This window comes from Leptidea sinapis, chromosome 1 (genome assembly GCF_905404315.1).
Source record: "Leptidea sinapis chromosome 1, ilLepSina1.1, whole genome shotgun sequence".
Taxonomy (NCBI): domain Eukaryota; kingdom Metazoa; phylum Arthropoda; class Insecta; order Lepidoptera; family Pieridae; genus Leptidea; species Leptidea sinapis.
Window position 1 is genome coordinate 14,935,893 of NC_066265.1, and position 19,480 is coordinate 14,955,372.

At 42.5% G+C, this 19,480-nt stretch overlaps 1 protein-coding gene across 1 annotated transcript in view; it reads right to left on the bottom strand.

The window, feature by feature from the left end:
- Positions 1-1,616: 1,616 nt before the first annotated feature.
- Positions 1,617-19,480, bottom strand: part of LOC126966429 (low-density lipoprotein receptor-related protein 2) — a 221,594-nt gene continuing 203,730 nt past the window's right edge. The window contains exons 14-27 of the mRNA XM_050810470.1: positions 18,702-18,888; positions 17,752-17,855; positions 16,246-17,427; positions 15,796-15,900; positions 15,239-15,584; positions 8,940-14,879; positions 8,571-8,729; positions 7,682-7,908; positions 7,017-7,212; positions 5,987-6,828; positions 5,682-5,855; positions 4,261-4,504; positions 3,477-3,691; positions 1,617-3,047 (exon numbers count right to left, since the gene is read on the bottom strand). Coding sequence (XP_050666427.1) covers positions 2,872-3,047; positions 3,477-3,691; positions 4,261-4,504; positions 5,682-5,855; positions 5,987-6,828; positions 7,017-7,212; positions 7,682-7,908; positions 8,571-8,729; positions 8,940-14,879; positions 15,239-15,584; positions 15,796-15,900; positions 16,246-17,427; positions 17,752-17,855; positions 18,702-18,888 — 10,097 coding nt within the window. The 3' untranslated portion in view covers positions 1,617-2,871. The remainder of the gene's footprint in view (positions 3,048-3,476; positions 3,692-4,260; positions 4,505-5,681; positions 5,856-5,986; positions 6,829-7,016; positions 7,213-7,681; positions 7,909-8,570; positions 8,730-8,939; positions 14,880-15,238; positions 15,585-15,795; positions 15,901-16,245; positions 17,428-17,751; positions 17,856-18,701; positions 18,889-19,480) is intronic.

Here is a 19,480-nt window from a genome sequence, read left to right on the forward strand (position 1 = left end):
ACAAACTATCCAAATTAAACACTCTCTATATATACACTCTCCTTGCCGTTTTTTCGGCAAGCAGTAAAAGATTTTTATTAACTTTTGCTTACGTACGTCGGGAGCCCCGTATAATTGATACGGCAGCTACTTTCCTGGCCACCACCCATCTGTGTTACGTAGTCCAGAAGATCGCAAGCCGGTCGGTCGTTGATCAACTGGTGACCCTCTAGGAATACTAAGAGGTAGCGGTTAATTATGTCATCATAGGGTCGTTTTGAACACGATGGGAGGGTCTAACGAAAACAGCTCGATGAACAGTTTTCTGTCTGAACTCTACTTCCGGCATTGAACTCTGACACAGCGGGATGGTCAGTGATGTTTTTCCATCGTTGGAAAGGTCGAATTGGAGGGAAAAAGAGTACACAGAAGATCGGCTTTTGCAGGGTAGTGTAGGTGACGCTGTTTAGAGCTTACTGTCTAAGCTTCTATACATGTCAACTTTGGGCGAAGTACACCAGGCGTGCCATCAACAACATCAGGGTGCAATACAATGATGCGTATCGTATCCTGATGAAGTTGCCTCGGTACTGTAGCGCGTCGGCCATGTTCGCCGAGGCCAGGTTACAGGATTTCTTTGCGATCATGAGATCACGGACATTCTGGAGCCGATTGCGACAATCCAAGAATGATATCCTGAACACGCTGGCCGGGTGTCTGGATTGCTCAATTAACAAACATTGGCGTTCAGTGCACCAGGAGGCTAATAGGAAATAAATAGACCTGAATACAGAATTGTATTTTAATTTATATTTAATTGTATTATATTATTTTACTTTATACATATATAATTGTAATTTTAATTTTAACTGGGTGCATACCTTTTATCAAAGATATATTATATTATTGTTATTTCTCATGTGACGTGACGGCAGGCATGACTGGTTGAAGTTACCAAGAGGGGCTTTCGACAATGCCCAGAAATTGCGTGGGCTCACTGATTTTGACGACGATTTGTCTTCGGTTGTATTTCCTCTTTTGAACTTCGCAGTTCGGATTCCTCGTGCTCAGCGCAACCCAGTTTCGATACGCCTGTTTTTTGCAGTCAGCAGCTGCTTTAATTAACGCATCGAACCATTTCGAACGGGTGTGATTTGCCACCGATCTGTTCTACAGAGCTAAGTAGAGAAATATCTATGATTTATTTTATTTTATAGTATCACATCGGCCACTTCAACGCCACAGGTACTGGGATCAGTTCTACAGCTCAGTGAAACGGGTCTAAGTGTCAGAATGAACTTCGATGGTATTCTGGTTTGACAAGGTGGCTGTTGGTCTTATGATGTAAAACAATTCTTAAATATTTTAACCGCAATTTAGATCTGCTTGGTTGAAACCGCTTGTCGGCCCGCTTTCCACGACATAATCTATTGCCACGTGTGTCCAATTAAACAAAGTGACAGGAGCTAAATCCTCCTCAATGGATGCCGTAGGTACCGCGGTTTTCCACGTCAAGATGAGACCAAATCATTGTAAGGTATATCGGATGGAACATTAAGGGCTGATGTGATAATAAGTATTCTTCTAAAATGGAAGGGCAGGCATATAATATAATATTATCAAAACAAAAACATATATAAAATTATTAACTTTTATTTTATACAACTCAACTAAGGTCAATTACATCTCTAATATTCCCAATACAAAAATATTTCATCTCCTAATAATATTATATTCTGACAAATTTGTAACTTTATACATAATATCTTTTAAAATTAATAACTTGTGAAATTCATAAATATTTATAAATTGTGATATTTGGACAAAACTTTACAACCATAACGAATAAAATCGATAAAGGAAAAAGACATTTAAGTTTCATATTATTACGTCACTAAAATGTAGCCATATTTACAAATTTATAACAAAAACTGACATTAAAAATATTAAACAACAGTAGACATCTCTCACACTAATTGTGATATGGCAATACCGCGATGTTCCCACAGATTACGTACGATACATTTTACAGTCAATAGACAATAATTAAACACAACACAGCTATATTTTACATACGTCTTACAGCGAAATAAATAAATTACTTTCTAAATAGTTGTCTTATTGTCAAACAAATTTAAGACCTGTGTCGTTACCGACAAGGACTCAAGTCGAACAATTCCTACGTTACTTTTATGTACTATTTAATTTTACTTTTATACATAATTTAGACAAAGGAATGTTAAGTCTGTTTTTGGAATGTTAACGATAGATGTCGCATTTACACTTTTCTTACACTCGCCTTACACTAACATTATTATCACTTTACATAATTATTTCACTCTCGGAATGTATAAGATAGAATACTGTAAGTACAACCTGATTGTAGAGAAGATATAGAAAAAGATAGGGGAAAAAACAGATAAATAAAATATATGAAAAATTATAACATTGGTATATAATTATAAGGTTTGTTGAAAACAGAACACCAGAGATTCCTTGGAAATTCAAATAAATATTTCTTAGGAAAGAAGCGGTTTATTTAAATTCTAATAGTTATTTCTGTAGGAGAAAGTGATTAAGATTTTATGGGATTTTATTAAATGTAAATATATTTAAAAAAAATCGTGAAATGTGAATCTTGATGTTCTGATCTCAACTGTTATATTGTAGAAGTGTTAATATAGTTCTAGTGAAATAACTGCAGCGTTAATGTAGCAGGGCCCGCGCGCGTTTTCGGGGCCTCCAAGACCTTCGCAGTTTTATGAACAGAACACGCGCCGCGCTAGGGCTCTTCGTTAACGAGTTATTTGAGGCCCAAGTAGGGTGGACCCGAGCCACACTGGGGCTACGGAAGGCCCGAGCGAGGAAGCCCCGCCCGGGCGCCGCCTGCTGCTAGCAGTCGCGGTCTTCCTTCACGAGCTGCTGAGTATCGACGCCCGTATCAGCCGCGGGGTCGAGTGCGCGGGGCCTCTTGCCGGGGCCCCCGCCGCGTGTCTCCGTCGACGACGGAGATATCACCGCTGATACAACCTTCTCCTTCAACTCATCTGGTACTTCATATATTCCAGCTGTAAAAGTTATAAGAACAATATCCAATCTGAGCGATACTTTATTATGGAATTTGATGATCAAGCAGTGTTTTCTGGTGATCTAATGGTAAGGTGATTGTTATTTTAACTTATAGTAACATCCATCAACTAATGGGGTAGTTCAATAAGGAGACAGAATTCAATCTGCACCAATGTTACTGGTGCATGGATTGACTTGTACGAAAATGACACTATATTATAATAAAAATATTTTTTTCTGGTAATCAGAGAAAAAATAAGAAGTAATTACATGTTTTTCATAGCTATCACGGACAGTATTGATAATGTGAGCAGTCTTTGAAATTAGCTTATAGAGTATGATAGCGAGAATTACAAAAGAATGTGAATTACTGCAAGAAGCGAGTAAATTACGTTAGAACTGTTTTGGCAATGTCATCAAATACTCACGCAACGGTTCTGGCTCCGGTATAGCGGCGCGAGTGACCGCGTCGTACATTGGGTTGGTGAAATCGCGTCCTTTCCGGGGCTCCAGAGTGTAGGCCGCGTCACCAGCCGGCCCTGGCGCTCCGGGGCCCCCGACCCCGCCGAGCTCCACGTTGGAGCCCGGCCTGAACGACACGCTCTGCGATGACGCTAGGCTGCTCAGTCCGCTCACTTTGCCGCTACACAAATATAAAAACGATTGAAGAGTGCAACATTTGGACATAAAAAACATCATACGCTAAAAATACAATTATATTATAATTATATAAAATATGTATACTAATTAAATTAACATATTATAAATCTAAACATCATATAAGTGCATATAATATCGCATGAATAAATGATAGATATCAATGATAAAAAGATAATTTTAAATATCTTTTCGGATTGTATTATAAAAAACTTATTCGTTATTTTCGGCTTGTTAGATATTTGATCAGTAAGATGAGTACTGAAAAAGACAAACTATTTAATGAAGTAGACTAGTTAATACTCTTAAGCTGCGTTATTGTTTTAAAATGTAATTAAACATAAATTTCAGTAATAGTAATCACACACACACACACGCGCGCGCACGCGGGTGCGCGCGCGCATGCGCGCTTGCACAACTGGGAAGAGACTGACCCCCAGGTCACGGGCTGTCCTAGTTTGGGGGTTGAGGGTAATTTTAAGCAAAATTATTATTATAATTGAGCGAGATCATTTATCGTGTCCATCCTGTATATCTTAGCACAGCAATACTCACAATGGCCGCTTCCTGTGCACCAAATATGCAGCGGCGGCAGCTAGTGCCAGAAGTAACACGAGCGCTACGGGCAGCAGCACCGAGGTAGCGGAGGCCCGGGTGGAGGCCCCGGCTGCTCCGCCCTCGCAGTGAGGCCCTGAGCCCGCGCGACACTCGCACTGCACACCGCCGCCCGGGGCCTCTACGCATCGCCCTCCGTTCTGACACGGGCACGCTAGCGGTAGAGCGCGCTCCACTTCCACAGCTACAAAATATTAACACTTAAATCTTTCTTCTGTTGTGTCAACTTACTGTAACCTTTTTGAAGGTGATAACAATTTTTTCAGCTATTCATTAATTTAATATTTTATCAACACCCATGCTTTAAATCTTTTAAAACAGTTAGCTTATTGCCAACATTAAAACACCCAATGTCCTAATAACCATTACATCATACAAACGAGTGTTGTAATGAAATTCAGTATATTACATCATTCGTTTGGATGATGTAATGGCTACTAGAACTGGCTTTTTTAATGTTAGCAGTAAACTGTTTCAGAATATTTTTTTATAGAGGGTTCACAGTATTAGTGTAGATAAAGTGTTGTATGCAACTGTTGATAATTAGGTATTAACACTCATGTGATACTATTATCAAACCCACATTCGTGTTTTAATACCCCTTATAACACAATAGTTGCATAAATAGCTATTTACATTAATCGGACAGCGATAGAATTGAAATAAACATTAGGAATATATTTGCTAACTAGCTGACTTGAAAGACGTTGTTCTGCACATTATAAAAAAATACTGTTTTTTATGAATTTATCAATAATTTTTTATAACACCAAGAATTATTTTGTAAAATATTTCACAGTGTTTCACAGCAGAACTGTCAAACCGTGCGTCGATAAATTCTCTCATAGGAAATACTAGCTGACCCGACAGACGTTATTCTGTTCATAATAAAAAAAAACTTGGAATTTCGTAAAATCCGTTAATATTCGTACCAAATTTCAAGTCTATAGCTCTAATGGTTCCAGAGATATCGTGATGAGTGACTATATACGTGGAAATCTCTTTTATATATGTTCATACAAAACAAATATTGCAATTAAAAATAATGATGGTCCTAGATCGAAATAAAACTATCCTATTTCTCATGTTGGACTAAACTGCACTCCATGAACTAATTAAAATCCGTTCATTAGTTTAGGAGTTCACTGGAAACTAACATCAGGACACTAGATTTATTTATATTAAGACGTAAAGGCCAAAAGTGGATCACGCATTTACCAAAAAATGGCAAAACATTTTCTCCGAACAGTACACACGAAGATGCAGAGAAGCTCTTTGCGACGCCACAGATCCAAGCACATCAGAGATGACACGATCTGAGCGTATGTGACTAAATTCGGCCTTAATATTTAGATACGTACCGCCGTCGCAGAGCTGGTCGTGGCCGGCTCGTTTGGGTGCGTACTGTTGATCAGGACAGGCACAGCGGTGTCCCGCAGGCACGGCCAGGCACAGGCGTGAGCACGGCTCTCGAGCACACTCGGCGCCCGCCGCTCGCGAGCCCGCCGTCGTGTTGTACCGTCGCGGGTGGTATACTGCCACACATAACATACACAAATGAGAATACACGCACAAATAAATGAGTGTTACGTTTATATACCTATCACATTAAACTTAAGATATTGAAGAATCAAAGACTAAAGTCAAGAACTTCTGTAATACTAACCTTTAACTGCAGAGGGGTTGACTAGATCCTTGGATATAACGAAGGGTACACCTCGACCAAACTTGTCTTGCCTGACCAGTTCGCCTGTATCTCTGGTCACCCAGTACAACGAGGATTCGAAGACATCGAGCGATATCGGATGCTTTAGGAAATCTCCACGCACCACCACTTTCCTACCCGATCCGTCATGTTTCATCATCTCAATAGTGTTTAACTTGGTGTCAGCCCAGTATATCATATGATCCATTGCGTAATCGATGGCTAAGCCAGTTGGATGCCTCACGTTCTCTGTAACCACAGGCCGTCGCTTAGATCCATCCATCCATGCCGTTTCTATCTTCGGTGCTGAGCCAGCATCTGCCCAGAACATTTTGCCCATTTGCGGATCAAGCACAAGCGAAGTTGGATTTTCAATACCAGCCGTTACCAACGCTCTTCTGTATCTGCCATCATTTCGGGAAACCATAACTCTTCCTTTTGGTTTAGAACCAGTTCGGTCAGTCTCTGTCCAGTACAAGTTTCCTCCAATATAATCGACAGCAATAGCAGTGGGTTTGGCGTTCCCTTTGCCTTCTAAGTCCTGTGCGTAGCCAGTCTTGACCTGACCATTGAGCGCGTTGATCATATAAGATCGCTTGATGGACCGGTCATAACTGTCTGCCCAGAAGACCATCTCTAATTTAGGATCGTAGTCGATTGCTTCTATTCTCTTCTCCGAGCTGATGACGTCGACCTCCTCGTTCTTATCTCGGATAAAGGCGCGGATCTCTGGACCGTTAGCAAACATCAACACTACTTCGTCTTCTATTGCTTTGCATACTCCAGATAGGTTGTCCGCCAATCTAAAGAAATATAAAACAATTATCATAAAATAAATAATAATGTATACCAACATGTAATGTAAATGATATGCTAATATGTAATTCAGTAAGATATTTAAAAGCCCGTGGAACACTCATTTTACTTCATATTAATTAATGCTGGAGAAGTTATAGAATTAATCAAAAATGTATTTAAAACATATACGTACTTAAATCCATCCCGACAGTCACAGGAGTAGCTGCCGTTCAAGTTGTTGCAGAGATGCGAGCAGTGATGCTGCCCCGTGGCGCACTCGTCCACGTCTCCGCAGCGCTTGGGGTCGGAGCTGGAGATGATCCAGCCCGGGAAACAGGTGCAGATGTACCCGCCGCCCGTGACGTTCGTGCACAGGTGTTCGCAACCGCCTGCAATTAACATGTGGATAGTCTAAATTATGAGAAAACAACACCAGCACTACAGTATATGCAAATATATTTGCAGTTTGCCACGGAGAATAATTACAACAACCACACCTTTGTCTTTTGAAAAGTGATCCGCTTTGTTCGTCTACAGTGTGCTTCTTAAAGAACTATCTTCGACGTGGAAATCTTCCAAAAAAATCTGGCAACGCTTCTGTAATTCCTCAGGTGTGAGAAGAGAGCATGGATAATAATCACTAACCGTTCGGTGACCTCTTCCTATGACATACCGATAACTCTCCCACTGAATGTGTTTGTTTTTCAAATTCATATGTACGTTAATCCGACGCTTTTTTAGGCTGGCAACGCTCTTCTGATTCCTATGGTGTTCCACTTCCAAGTGAGTATCAGCCTACTTACTCAGGTAGGGTACGCCCGTTTGTACTATTCTTCCATAAAAATACACAACAGTTACCTTTATCCGCTGGCGTGCACGACTGTGCGAAATGGCAGCCCCGTTCGTCTGAGCCGTCGGCGCAGTCATCGTTGTGGTCGCACAGTGCCTGGCGGGACACACAACGCTTATTGGCGCACTGGAACTGTGTCAGCGGGTCGCAGGGCTTCGTCCGCGCGGCGCAAAGAGTCATGTTGTTTTCGTCCGAACCGTCGCCGCAGTTGTCAATGCCGTCGCAGACTTGGTATCTGTATCAAACATTCATGGGTTCATTTAAAAAGTCATAAAAGGCATTTTCTCAAACTTGATTCCTTTATAAGTAAAACACTACCACCGCTTCGGAAACAAATGGCGCTCTGAAGGAGAATAAGCGGTGCAAGAAACTCTCAAAATTCTTTTTGCGCCTTTTTAATAAAATATATAAATTTCAATCAACTTGCAGCACTTTGGGTTTAAGCCGTGGGCATCCTATTAAAGTAAAATAGTAACCTAGCAAATTACATTAAGACAATCATTAATTTTTGTATTGGGATAAATGACGAAACGATTAGATGCCATGGCATATTTATAATATTCGCAAACATGGTGATTGCATCCAAGTTGTAATCATTTTGTATAGGTCGTCTTCTTGTTTCTGCCTTAATATACTGATCGAGTAGGATTTAAACGTGGACTAATATGAAGCATTAGCTCCTCTATAACGTAGTCTATGACGAATCGGTCCACGATATGAATTACCATTTACCACAGCGCTGGTTAAAACATGCAATGCAATGATCTGTAATCACTTCAACATACAATAATATACCAATATTATTGTTTTCCCACTTCCCAGTGTTTCCACTCTCGTGGTAATACTAATAGCGTTACAACTGAAGAAGTGGGAAACGCACAGGTACTTGCTACACACCTGGGCACACAGCGATGGTTGTCACAGTGGAAGCGTCGCAGAGTGTCGCAGTTGAAATTGGTACAGATGGCAGGAGCTTCATCAGACCCATCGCCGCAGTCATCCGTACCATCGCATAGGTCCGACTGCGAGACGCACAAGTTGTTCGTGCACTGGAATCTGTAGATGATGGAAACACCTCAACATACTTGCAGACAAAAATATTAAAATTAGGCACGTTTCATGGTTAAGCTATTATTAAAACATAAATAAAGAAAAGCAGAAGGCTTTTTTTAAACAGATTACAAAATCCATGTTGTATGATAGTTGATTTCATAATTTATTTTTTTTGTTTTATTTCACAGGAATAAAAAAGAAGTGTAGCCGTACCTGCTCTCCGGACAATATCTGCCGCCAGGGAATCGTGGTGGACAGCCAATTTCGTCACTCAGATCGCGACAGTCCCTGTCACCGTCGCAGCGGAAGTAGGCCGCAATGCAGTGTCCCGACTTGCACTGGAACGTGCCGTTCTTGCACTTGAATCCACCGCACTCCATCTCGTCGCTGTTGTCTCCGCAGTCGTCTTCATGGTCGCACCTCCAACGGGATGATATACATTTCCCATTGCTGCACTTGAACTCAGACTCCGAGCACTCCCTGTAGTTGTGCTGGCAAACCGATTCCGCTTCATCGCTGCCGTCACCACAATCGTCAGTAAAATCGCACAGCCACTGCTTTGGAATACATCTTTTATTCTCGCATGTGAAGTCAGTCTCGCTGTTGCACGACGGGCAGTTTTCTGGCAACTCATCGGAACCATCACGGCAGTCATCTTTTCCGTCACAAAATAGCCATTTGGGTATGCATCTGTAGTTTGACTGCCCTGGGCACCTTCTCCAGCCTGTGGTGCAGTTTCTTTGTCGGCACATGTAAGCCGGTTCATCGGAGTCGTCACCGCAATCGTTGTCGAAATCGCACATCCACAACTTTGGTATACAGCGGCCGTTCTTGCAGGCGAATTCTGTATCAGGGTTGCAAGGTCTATTGTGACACATTGCAGGATCCTCGTCGCTGTTGTCTTTACAGTCGGTGTCGCCGTCGCACTTCCAACTGTTCAGGATACATCTTCCACTAGATTTGCACTTAAATTCAAGAAGCGGGCACTCATGAGCACACTGAGCTTCGTCACTGCCATCTCCGCAATCATCCGCACCGTCGCAGATGGTGGCCGCTGGCGTGCAGTTAGTGTTTTTACATTGGAATGAGCCGGCTCGGCAGTGCCGCGCGGGACAAGTATCGGGTTCATCAGAACCGTCCATACAGTCCTTTTCGCCATCACATTTCCAGAACCACGGAATACACTTCTCATCTCGACCATTACACCTGTGCTGTCCATCCGTGCAGTTGGCAATACATGTCTTCATATCACGAGCTAAATAGAACTGATTCGGGCAAGCACATTTGTACGTAGTAGCACCTTCTTCTCCGTACCCTTCGATGTTCAAGTAGCTGGATTCGTATGGCGGAGCAATCAGGCAGAGATGTGAACATCCCCCATTATTAGTTCCACATGGGTTCGGGTACGGAAGTTGCCGGAGCGGGTGGACTATATGAATGTCATAGGGACGGTGGGTCGTGTTTCTGAGGACTTTCAAATTTTCTCCAGAATGTTTGTTAGCTTTGCTGATAGCTTTCAAGTTCCAATCCGTCCAATACACTTCATCATCGAACAAACTGAGAGCAAACACATGTGGTACTTTACTACCAGACAGAACTATATGTCTGTGCTTACCCTCTAAGTCCGCTGATGCAATGTAGTCTAAGTGGGCGTCAGCCCAGTAAATTCTATCAGTGAAGTAATCGATAGTCAAAGCATTTGGCCACGCGATATCATCCTCCCAGGTTAGTACAGTCGAAAAGTTAGAACCATCCATTCCCAATTTTCCGATGTATGCTTGTAGATGCCACGATGTGTAATATAAGTACCCCGTCCCCGGATGAACGACAATAGCGCGGGGGTCGGCGATAGCAGTTTTAAGAGTCTTTCGCCTAGTGCCGTCTAGTTCCGCCACATCTAAATTCTTGGAATGCCTGTCTAACCAATAAATTTTTCTTCCGATCCAATCTATAGCGATACCTTCGAGACCGTGTGAATCATGTCTAATAACAACTTCTTTGGTCGGATTTGGATCCGTGAAATCTGATCGGTATACAGTCTTAGCCGACACATCTGCAAAGTACATTTTTTGCTCTTTATAATCAAAATCTATAGCCACAACGTTCATGAGGTCCTGGTGAACCAAGTTATACAGCGAGGCGTCGGTGGACATATTTCTGACATAATACTTATTGGTGAATATGATCCAAGCAGTGGTGTTATCCTTTCTCTTACACGTGTGTTCATCGGCTGCTCGTTCATAAAACTGCTCGTTACATTTGCAGTAGTACGAGCCTGGGGTGTTGGAACAGTACTGCGAGCACACTCCTGGGGTTTCTACGCACTCATCGATGTCTGCGCAAGCCTTGCCATCAGCCAACAATTTGTAGCCGTCGTTACAGTCGCAATAGAATCCGGTCAAAGTGTCGATACACTTGTGTCCGCACTGGTTAATCTCTAACTTGGCGCACTCGTCCACATTACAGTGTGCCGGTTCATCTGAATCGTCTGCACAGTCTGACACCTTGTTACATACGAGCTTGCTGTCGATACATTGATCATTATTACATTTAAACTGCCCATTTGGACACGTCTTGTTCTCTTTGACGCATCCCACTTCATCCGAATGGTCACCACAATCATCTTCACCATCACATCTAAAGTGATTTCTGATACATTTGAAATTTTGACACCGGAACTCTTGATCGGAGCACATTTTATATTGCGTGTTACACTGTTTGCCTTCATCGGAGCCATCGCCACAGTCGTTATCGTGATCGCAAACCCAGCCTTCATTGATGCACCTTCCGTTGTTGCACTGGAACTGATCTTCAGAACATGGTGTCGGGGTGGAACAGTGATGTATCGTACTATTTTCGTCCGCACCGTCAATACAATCAGGGTCGCCATCGCACAACCATTTTTTGGGTATACATTGTGCTCTGTTCCAAAATCTATTCTCCTCACACGTGTATTCAGTATCTGGGTCACATTTTCTTTCGTTGCATTGGTGTCTTTGATCTTCGTCACTATTGTCAAGGCAGTCGTTGTCTCCATCACAAATGTAAATTCTTGGTATACAGTTTCCGTTATCGCAGGTGAACAGGTCTCCAAAACAGGTTCTTCCTTCTGAGCGACAATACTCTGGAGGCTCGTCAGCGCCATCACCGCAGTCATCATCGCCATCGCAATACCATGTCGCAGGGATACACCTGTGATTGGGACAACGGAAGCTGTTCTGAGGGCAAGTTCTTTGCGCGCAGTGTAGGGGGTCCTCATCTGAATTATCACCACAGTCATTGTCTCCATCGCAGAGCCAGTAAGGTTCAACACAAATGTTGGTCTTCTCACATTTGAGATGGTTTGCAGGACATGTCGTATTCCTAGGGCATCTCTCGTGAGTCTCATCTGAAGTTATATTATCTTTGCAATCGTTGATACCATTGCAGACTTGCGACATTGGAATGCAACGAGAATTGAGGCATGTGAATTCTCCGGCAGCACAGGGTGGATATGTGCAGCCCTCTTCATCAGAACCGTCTTTGCAGTCGTTCTCGTGATCACATTTCCAGGACTTAAATATACATCTGCCGTTGTTGCAGCGGAATTCATTTGGAGAACACGAGTGATAAGCACAATAGTTCTTATCTTCATCAGAGTTGTCACCACAATCGTCATCGCCATCGCACGACCACATCCGACTGATACATTTTCCGTTTGCGCAGAAGAATTTGCTCTGATCGCAAGTGATATTTTTGGAAACACACATTCGACCCTCGTTCACAAGCTTCGTGTTATCGTCACATTTACACTCGACAGAGTTATTAGGCGCTGGATGACAGCTCTGCGCGCATCCTCCATTGCTGATCTTACATAAGTTTGTTCGGCACTTCTGTCTACTCGGGCTGTAAATGTGTATATCTCGTGGAGAATCTTCCAAACGCTTTACCATTTCAACCATATTTGCTCCGGTGTGTTTCTCAGCACGATAAACCCCTCGCAGTTGCAAATCTGTCCAGTATATATAGTTTCCGAACACTGTAATAGCAAACGGATATATGGTAGCAGATATGAGCACTTCCCTCTCTGATCCATCTAATTTTGAACGTTCAATCTTTTCGCGGACTGCGTCAGTCCAGTACAACATGTTATCGTCAAAGTCGATAGTTAGCCCACTGGGTTGGGATAAATCCTTGTCAACGATAGCTTTCTTCAACGATCCCGCCATCGTAGTTCTGTAGATTTTACCAGATGTGCCAAAACGTCCCCAGTCGGTGTAGTATAAAGTTCCATTGCAGGGGTCGACTACGATAGCTCGTGGCCGCTCGACTCGCGCAATCATTACCAGCTCACTTCCATCTAAGTTCATCGCATAGATAGAATTATTTGAGCTGTCGGTCCAGTAGATCTTCTTTTGAGTCCAATCATATGATATCCCCTCGGGGTTGATATTTTTATTAATGATATTCTGAATTCCAGCCTGTTCTGGACTATTCGCCGATAACCAGGCTATTCTTGCCCAAGGGCGGATCTGAGTGAAAAACAATTTATTGTCTGCGTAATCGAATTCAACTCCAACCACGTTGGTAAGGTTTCCAATTGGTTTGAATGGTACTCCGGTCGATTTCGGATCCATGTTGATAGATCTTATCTCAGTCCTTGTAGTGAACACTAAGTATTCACTGACCACATCGCATTTTTTGGAGTCCATCGTTGATATCTGGCCTGTAGCACAGTCACATCTATGTGTTATGCCTTTATTAGCTTCAGGTGGATAGCTAAAGCACAATTGGTCACACCCACCGTTGCCGAGTTTTCTACAAGGGTTATTATCATCAATGGGCTGATTGTTAATATCAAATATCACAATATCTCTTAGCTTTGGCAAATTAGTACGTAGCTTTTCCGGCATTGATGTGTTACCAGGTAACTTCGACGCTTTATAAATCGTCTGAAGATTTCTATCGACCCAGTAGACATTCCCAGTGTGAATGGCTATACCCATTGGGTTTGGTAGGTTCGACCTAATAAGCTGTCTATTGCCGCCATTGTACGAAATCTTTTGTATTTGATCCAATTTGGAGTCAACCCAATATACGTCATGTGTCAACATATCTATAGTCAGATCGCGTGGGTTGGATATCCCCGAGCTTACAAGTGTGCGCCATTCGCTTCCGTCAAGGTAAGCCTTTCCGATACGCGGATATTGTCCGTAGTCGATCCAGTAAAGTAGACGTTTAATGGGGTTAACAGCAAGTTCACGAGGAGCGTCCATAGTAGTCTTCACAATCACTTTTCTATTAGAACCGTCCAGCCAGGACATTTCCACGTAGTTCTCATGCGGAAACACGTTGGTGAAATATAAATTGCCAGCGACCCAGTCTATAGCCAAACCACGAATACCGTTACTGCCGATACCGTCTTCGATCACGTGCTGCAGCTCGGTGCCATTCGGTCGAATTCGGAATATGCCATTCCATCGACCACGGTTGAATTCGACCCAGTAGATATAGTTTTCGGCGAAGTGAACATCAACGTGCAATGCGTGGTGGCCCAGCCCAGTAATCGGTACCATGGCTTCAGCGCTACCCTCCAGTGGGAATCCACGGACCAAGTCCAACTGAGATACAACTGCGAAAGTCTTATATGGCACGCAGTTAACTTCGTTCTCCTTTCGATATCCCACAGAGCAAGCACACACTCTAGAGCCGGCGTCGCTCGGCACGCAGATCTGTTCGCATCCGCCATTGCTCTGCGCACATGGGTGGTGCACAGCCCTACGTTTCTGGAAGATCGTCATAGACTTCAGGTCACTTTCATTGTCCATTATTATTTTGACATTATCGCCGTTCGGGAGGTCCGCTTTGAATATCTTTTCGTGTCGCTGGTCCAGTATATAAAGTCGTGAATCAAGCACAGCGATCACCTTGGGATAGGAGATCGCATTGGCTTCGGTAAGGATAGTCTTGCGGTCGTTCCCGTCAGTATCTACACTGTTTACGCTGGCTGGATACTGCGTGCTGAAGTAGACTATCTTGCGGTCTATGTCAATAGTGACAGCCTCGGGCCTCTCGATGGTGTCCACAAGGATGACGGGTGAGGTCCCGTCCATGTTAACTTTGCCGATCTTCGCAGGTACGCCGTGCCCGCCCTCATCCGACCAGTACATTTTCCTAAAAATAAACACAAACTTATTAATAACAAGCCAATAAAATCAGCCAATATTATGTCGAGTTCGCTAGGTGTGAGGAAATAATTTTCGTATGATATACAACAGCTCTAAATTTCCAATAAAACTTTTAAAGGCAATTTATCCATATCCTTGGAAATACTTCATAATAATATAATGCTTGTTATATATATTAAAAGTGCTAAAACTTATATGTAAATGCGGTATTATGATACGGGTATCAGAAAAAAAGTTAATTTTTTAGTTAGTGTTGTGGTTAATTTTGTACCTTCGTATTAAAAGGTACAAGGCCTCATTCTCTAAATATATTACAAAACAGTTAAACCATGTTATTATGCTTACCCTTCGGTAGGATCGACACATAGTCCCCTTGGTTTCGCGATGGACGTTCTCGAACCGTCGTTAGCAAACACGATGGAGCGGTACTTGACTTTTCCATCAATTCTGACTAGCTCGATATTGCCCGCAACTCGGTTGCCAATATAAAGGTTTCGCCCAAGCCAGTCAAATGCAATAGCGGATGGCGCTCCAACGATTCCAGCATCTTGACCCAAAAATTCAACCTTATTCCCTCCTCCGTAAGGCATGCTGTAGATCGTACAGTTTTCGTCATCTTCACTGTCTCCAGAAATGGATTGGAGCCAGAAAAGTGTGTGCCCTTGACGATCGTAATCCAACTGAACACCACCTGAAATTCATCAAGAACCATTATATGCTGAACTTCTTTTTTGGAGCCCAGTCTTGTAAGCCTACTATTTCCTGTTCTATTACAAGTTATATAAGAAAAACGCATTTCACATCAAGCAGAGCTCGGTTACACATGTTTTTTTTATTTATTAACAGGTACAATAGTTAAAGTATGAATAATACATAATACAAATGTCAGTGTTCATCCTTACCTTGTATTCCTACGACTGGTGGCAACCGACCAGCTCGTCCTGATCCATCGATGGCCAAATCTATTATCTGCGTTCCCTTCAGCACCATCAAATATGAACTCTCCTCTGTAAATAAATTGAAAACAGTAAAATGAGTACAAACAACAATTTACTATGTAATTTCATGATATTACAAATGTGAATGCACCAAAATATTTGTCCAACTATCCACCAAAATTATCAATAAAGCGAATATTTTATTAAAATAATTTTCGTTCGCTGAATAACTCGTGCAATTATTATTTGCATCTTAATATTACTTTTTGCGACCCTTTTTGGTTTTCCAATCAGTGAAACGTTAATACTTTTAAAAGTATTTCATTTCAATATATTTATCTTTACTTAAAAATATTTCCCAACTTAGGAGAAATATTTTATGTACCGAACAATTAATTAAAACATAGTATTTACCTTCGACACATTTTCCGTCCGGCAGTAATTTGAATCCTGGTTTGCAGACACACGTATAACCTGCAGTCTGGTTAGGACTGAGCAAGCACAGATGTTGGCAGACGTCAGCCGAGCAAGAGTTAGGATGTTGAGGCTGCAGGGACGGGTGGTGCACGTGAATTGACAGAGGCTGCGAGATCAGGTGTGATACTACGCTTTGGTTAGATCCTTTGAATTTATGCGCCGAGAGCACACGGTTCAACTGTCTGTCCGTCCAATATAATGTGTCCTCGAATAGTGTCAGCGAATGTGGATGAAGCAGGTAGTGGCTGCCAGCCAGGACTTGCTGTCTGCCGGTCCCATTGTAATAACAGAAATCAATGAAATCCAACTTGGAATCGGCGAAGTAAACACGTTTGGTCGCCGTGTCGAGTGTAAGACCATTCGGCCAGTAGATCTTTGTGGTTATTATAGCGCTTCGTTGTGTTCCATCCATCCCGACTCGCTCGATCCTGGGATTCTCTCCCCAGTCAGTCCAAAACAGCCAGCGATCACCTGGTGCAGGGTCTAGACACATTCCACGTGGCTGCGTGATATTTCCGCTGACAAGAGTAGTGCGAGCACTGCCGTCTTCTTTAGACACTTCTATGCTGTTCAGTTTGCTGTCCAACCAGTATACGTTTCCAGCAACCCAGTCATAAGCTAGACCTTCGACCAAATCAAGTCCAGTAGAAACAATAACCTTTGGTTCTCCACCGCGATCCAAACGTGAGATAGTCTTCAGCTTCATGTCGGACCAGAATATAGTGCCCGTGTGCATATTAGATGCTGTGGCGACGACGTTCTCCACGTTGATAGGGACACGCTCAAGTCCTTGCTCGTTGAGATCAGCAACGAGGATGGAATGCCGGTTGGATATGATGAGAAAAGCGCTGGAATGGTTGTCAGCTTTGCAAGAGTGTTTGTCTGGAGCAAGACGGTAACCGTCGACGCAGCCGCAGAAGTAAGACCGTTTGGTGTTGGTGCAGATTTGGGAACAAAGCCCGGGTGGTTGGCATTCGTCGACGTCGCGGCAGGTGTAACCATCAGTCTGTAACTCCTCCCCGCTTGGACACAAGCACAGCGGCCCTGTTGGTGTCTGCTTGCACTGGTTAGAGCATAGACCGCTACGGTGTTCACATTCCGCAAGGTCACACCCCTCTCCTGCAATACAGTAATTTTGCAATAGTAATTTATCTACATTTGTGTTATTTTTCTAATAAAATAAAACTATTTTCTAGACATACAGGTTAATTTTCTGCAGCTCAATCAATATATGACAAATTATTTTTATTTAATAAAGCAAAATGATACTCTTTAGCTTTAGTTTGATGGTCATAAAGAAAAGAATATTTTCAATATTAGATCGGATTTGGAAATAATATACAAATTATACTAAGCATTTCAGAGCTGCATCGTCGCTCTTAGATAAAATTATAAAATTATTTTAATATTAAATTAACAAAGATAGAAAATAAGTTCAGGTACCTTCATCAGCGCCGTTGGGGCAGTCCATGTTGGTGTCGCACACTTGTGTGATGTTTACGCAGCGATTGGTCACGCCTGGACAAGCCCATTGACCGGAAGGACATCTAAGGATTAAACAAAGTATTTTCTACATGATTTTTATTGCACTTCAACCAATCATACCCAATTATATTAAAAAGGATATCATGATTCGATAATTGAAACCGTCTTAATTATGTATTAATTTTGACAGCAACTTACTAACTGTCAAAATTGATACCCTGAATTGTATACTCAAAGTTTGACAGTGGCATACACCAGCCGTCTGTTTTTTCCTATTGTTTTAATTATGCCATCCTTTTAACATCAATTCTATTTGTAAGTATCGTACGCAGAATACTTTTTCTGGTATTTGACTTGTAAGTAACATACTATATTATATTATCGAAACTGTTAAAAACTATGAACTTGTGATGTTATCAGAGTGACATAGCATGCACTGTCAAAGAAGTTAATTGGTACGCTGTATATTATAAATCACCCAATATTCTATAAAAAAATATTTGTTATATCGGTGCGCGCAAACGGCACAATATAGTAGTAGAACAGTACGTAGTAGAATCGACGCACGCACACATACACACGACTTACGCGGCCGCTAAGCAATATTGGGGAGACAAAACTAATGAGTGCCATGCCGTAAGCCGCCGATACTAGTCGCTTTCCGAGTTAATTTAGCTACACACTGCCGTCCGCGTCGTCAAACTTAATATATGTACCAGCCCTAGTGTTCCGCCTAGACGTAAGTATAAATTTCAAGGAGACTGCTGATTTACGCTTCTGTTCTATTACTTGTATTGTGCAAGTGCTTTTAGCAGTGTACAAAAAGTCCAATCAGTTTTTTCATAAGACATAGCGTCATATGAAGTACTACTATACTTTAAAATTGATGAGAAAACCGTAAAGTGTACCTGAATGGCGGCGGTTTGCACGCATGCGCGGCACCCTCATCGGAGCCGTCTCCGCAGTCGTCATTACCGTCGCACACGTAGGCGCGGAACAGGCAGCGCCCGTTGTCGCAGCGGAAGTGACCAGCAGGACACACGGCCGACCCGCACTCCGCTGGCTCGTCAGACAGGTCCTCGCAGTCGGGGGTTCCTGGAACAGTAATTGTTTGAAGTCGCACTCAAGTTTACCAGAAGGAAGGCTCCTTTGCACAGGGTGCCGGCTAGATTATGGGTACCACAACGGTGTCTTTTCTGCCGAGAGAGAAGCAGTAATGTGTAAGCATTTTTATGTTCCGGTCTGAAGGGCGCCGTAGCTAGTGAAATTACTGAGCAAATGAGACTTGATAACTTATGCCTTAAAGTGACGAGCGCAAATGTAGTGCCGCTCAGAATTTTCGGCTATTTCAAGAATCCTGAGCGTTGTAATGGGCAGGGCTTATCAATTACCATAAGCTGCTCGTCTCGTCCCTAAAAACAAATTGATGAAAAATCCATATCACTTAAGGGCTCCTTTGCACTGTATACCGTCTAGATATCAGAGTGCTGATTTTTTTTGTATTCCCGTTTGAAGGTTGCCGAAGCTAGTGACATTGATGGTTTCTGTAACACCGTTATACCTCTCTCCTTTGCATTAAAGTGAGCGAGCAGTATCGACTACTATCAGGTGTCTCAACACTTTTTAACATATACTCAATGATGCCATGTTTAAAATATGCCCATCTAGGTCGGGAAATAATGCCACC